Source organism: Chaetura pelagica, unplaced genomic scaffold (genome assembly GCF_000747805.2).
Source record: "Chaetura pelagica isolate M959 unplaced genomic scaffold, ChaPel_1.0 scaffold66, whole genome shotgun sequence".
In the NCBI taxonomy this organism is placed as follows: Eukaryota; Metazoa; Chordata; class Aves; order Apodiformes; family Apodidae; genus Chaetura; species Chaetura pelagica.
The window spans coordinates 3,175,029-3,179,013 of record NW_009953811.1 but is presented as its reverse complement, the minus strand read 5'-3'; the positions used below and the strand labels follow the sequence as shown (position 1 = coordinate 3,179,013).

The 3,985-nt window shown below is 46.2% G+C and overlaps 1 protein-coding gene across 1 annotated transcript in view; it reads right to left on the bottom strand.

The window, feature by feature from the left end:
• FRMD4A (FERM domain containing 4A) overlaps nt 1-1,343 on the bottom strand; it is a 185,495-nt gene extending 184,152 nt beyond the window's left edge. Inside the window, exon 1 of the mRNA XM_010001285.1 lies at nt 1,185-1,343. Within this exon, the coding sequence (XP_009999587.1) occupies nt 1,185-1,343 (159 nt within the window). The remainder of the gene's footprint in view (nt 1-1,184) is intronic.
• Nucleotides 1,344-3,985: the final 2,642 nt, after the last annotated feature.

The window sequence follows — 3,985 nt, the reverse complement described above, 5'->3', positions numbered from 1 at the left end:
CTGCTGAACTCTAAAGAGGCCATAAAATCTATTCCTGAAGTCTGCTGAAACCAGAGTATGATTCAAAGCTGGTTCAAAGTTTGCTGAAATTACTAGGAGTTTTCCCTTGGTGACCTTCTAAGTAATGCACACAGTTTCTACAGGCTTTTCATCTGGCTTCTTCTGTATAATTTGGCTTCACACATGGAGGCTTCCAAAGCAGAGGAAAAGGAAAATACCAAGCAAATGGGAGTAGCAGAAAATGCCTTTTCCAAATGCGAACACCAATCAGTCAATCCAGCACCCAGCATTAGCCAAATCTGTAAAGCTGATAAATATTGTAATGGGTTTGTCTCCCCAGCAAAGTGTCTAGCCTGAGTTGTCTGAGGCTGATTAAACAAGCAGATGAGCTGGATACTGGTTGGTTTACAGTGGCATTTCAACCTGGGCTCACCTACGGACTGGAATGAGTATCCAGTCCTAGTACTTGTGCTGTGATGTTCACATTATTTAAACCAGTTTAGCCAGCATCAGAAACACAGGGAGTTTTTTAGAGCTGTTTTGTCATACCTCAAGCTATAAGCAGTCAGTGTAACTCCACAGAGAATCAGTCAACCAAGCCTCCAACCTCTCTATACCACACTGAACACACAACTAAAACAAAAGTTTTAGGCAACGAGACTCAGACTTTGCAAGACGGAGCAGCCAGGACTATATTGCACAGGTCAGGTAGGGATAACTAGTGCCACTGCAATTAAAAATCTACTGCCTTTGCCTGCTTTCTGCAGGTTACGTGTCTTTCAGTGTCCTCTCCGGATAAAATATAAATGACTCTTGTGCCGCCAGAGGGACAGTTTGAGGACACAGCACAGCTAAGGCTGGCTGTACTTCTGAGTAGAAAGCTCAAAGAAAGGGGATAAGGGAATATAGCAGAGTGACCCTCCATTTGCATTTTTTTGTTCCCTTCTGCTATGTGGGAAGGAGAGTTTGGACCTGTGTATTTGGTCATGGGGGACCCCACCACCCCCAAAACCTGCATTTATCCTCCCAAACCTCCCATACCCTGGGAGTCTCCTCTCCCCCACCACCTGTGGTGGGACCCGTAGCAGCTGGTAGAACAGGACAGGACCCTGTGCTACTCCCTGAAGGGTTTCCCCTCTGCAGCACCAGGTTTGAGGGTCTGGCCTGGTGTTTTGTAACCCTACCTGATACACGGCTCTGGAAATGCACCATGGCTTCAGCATGAGCTGCAGGACCCTCAGGTTTCCAAAGCGGCAAGTCCTCAGAGCCCGGGACGTCAGGCTCCACACCAGGCTGTCCCAGCTGTAGAGCAGATCCTCAAAGCCAAAGAGCACAGCAGCCATGCCAGCTCCTTGTGTGAAACACCCCGGGCTCCACAAGCAGCTAATCCCAAGGCGCCTTAGGAACTGCAAGGTTAAAAAGTCACTGCAATTTCCATCAAAGGAGGAGAAGGAAAAGAAAGGAGAAAAAAAAAAAAAAAAAAGCCCAAACCACCAAACCAAACCCGACAACAAAATCCAGCAGCCAAAATAAACTGTTTGGGGATGTGTCTTTCTCCCTTTGCACACACCCTTCAGGATGTGGTTTCTCCCTCCATGTATCTTCTCAAAGTGAGCTCTGCTGCACCCAGGGGTGAGCAGAGGAGGTAAAAAACCCTCTCCTGACTTGGGAAGGCAATTGCACATCCCTCGCAAAGGGCTTCTCGGTTACACTGCATCACATCCCAGCTCTCTGCTGCAGAACCAAGGAACAAACTCAGATCCAAAGTCATCACTTTGCAAGCTCAGTCCTGGGACTCCATCCAGAGGGAGGAAAAAAGCTGCTTGCTCTCCCTCTGCCAACATTCCCAAGACATTCCAGTATTGGGCTTAACTCTTTCAAACACTCCCAAAGAACAGCTGAGAAGACAGCTTTGCCACGTGCAACATTTCATCCTTCTGTTCCGTTAGTGCTGACCAGCCATTGCACAATTACACTCCAGAGTTTTTTCCACCCAACAGTCTGTTCTGGAGCCTTTATATATTTTGGGCTCAAGAGGGTACCTAGTCTCTATAGCAGACTTAGTCAACAGTCTGCAAAGCACCTTATTTGCTCAAGGGGTGATAACTTGGAAAGTTGCACAGGTTAAACAATGGCCACTTAAAATCAGTCTGATTCAGCTGGTGAGGATGTATTTTTAACCCTTGCTGGCCTTGTATCCAAGAGGGTGGGACTCCTCTGAAAAAGCCCAGAAGAATGAAATACAGTTCTCTCCATTTGAGCTGGATGCCAAAACACCCTTTTTCATCTATGGATGCAAAGATTCACCCCTGGCATTCCCTTCTAAAGAAGATATTGAGAGGAAGTGAGGTTCCTGCCCATTTCCCCCCAGGAGCAGAGCAGATTGTCTGGGTGGAGACTTAAATGCTGTCAACATTTACAGTCAGGTGGACTGAGGAAACTGGTCTGGTGAGAGCAAAAATACACCATCAATACACAAGGGCTTTGCAGTTCAGTTAAATCACCACAAAATCCATGTGGGTAAATGGCAACAGCTAAATCCCATGAGTGCTGCTTCTACCTATGGGCTGAAGGTGGGGAAACTGAGGCAGAAATGTTGTTAGCAAAGGCACAGTGCAAGCCAGCACTCATGGAAACAGCTGCCTGACATGATATTTTTCGCTTGTTTCACCCTCCCTTCAGAGGAATGTGCACAAAAAAGCAGCAGGACTTGGAGGGAGCAGATGGGAGTCAGCTGGGGAGTGCCTACATGGAGGCACTTCTGAGGAGGTACTTTTTAGAGGGGCAGACAGGACAATTCCACTTGGAGTTGAAATCACAAGGGACTTGCACGCCTTTAGTCCCTGAAGTTGCTGATTTAGCAGAGCTGAGAAGCCATAATTTCCTACAAGCTTTGAAGTCTTCTCTGATTCAACTCCCTGGGTGGGGAAGGAGCAGCAATATTAATCTCTGGTTGATTTTCTGCAGGTCTGTCCCACTCTGACCCCATCCATGATTTGGTCTTCGAGGACTGGAAGGCACAAAGTGAGCAGCATCTCATGATGACGACACAAGGATGCTCATCAAATTATTGACAGGGCAGGGGAGGGCCAGGAAAATACAGCTGCAAAATTCACATTCTCAGCCTAATTGCTTTTTCGGGACATTGTTTTTATAGTGACATCATAAAATATGGTAATAAAATCATAATCAATTTTCCTTCAAGCTTGTTAGAAGCTATTCATTCAACAAAGTGTAGTTTTCTTTCCTCCTCTCTCTGTCCCTGCCTATCTGTTTTCTTGGTCTCCAGCCTTTGCTGCTAACCTCCCTATGCTCATCACCTCTTGGTTATTTCTTTGCTTGCCTGTAAACCAGGCAACACACTGTCTCCATTAGCAACAATGGAGACAAGGGACCAGGAACATCTCCATTATAAAGCCTCATTTGGAAGAAAGGTTTGGCTTTTTCTTTTTTCTTTTTTTTTATTAACTTGACTAGACAATATTTGCTCCAGGCTACGTCCTGGTGTGTAAGATCTGCCTAGGAGCACAAGAGAGGAAAAGAAAGAAATATGTTTGATAAAGGAAAACAGAGGGGAGAAAGGAACCGTAGCAAGTGATTGCTCTGGGATGTGACCTAACCCCTTTGGTATTCTGCAAAGGGGGAGAGGAGGGGAAATGGAGGATATACCACAGTTTTAAAATTAGCTACTCCACATGTGCATCTAGTCTTTCCATATGCTTGAAAGGAGACTTTCAGCCCCCAGTCCCAACTTGGTAATTACTCAACAGACGAGGGCAGCTCCAGAGGAGCCTTTTCACTCTGCTGATGTCATAATCAGACTTCCTGAAAACAGTTCCCCCACGTATTTATTTCACTGGCAGACTGGAGGAGTCTCCTTAGGAGTCACTTGAGTCTATAGCAAGCCCAGTGAGCATGTCAGTGTGTAGATTTACCCTCATGATTAGAGCAGATTGTTTGGTTTCCTGCGGAGGTTTTCCTGCTG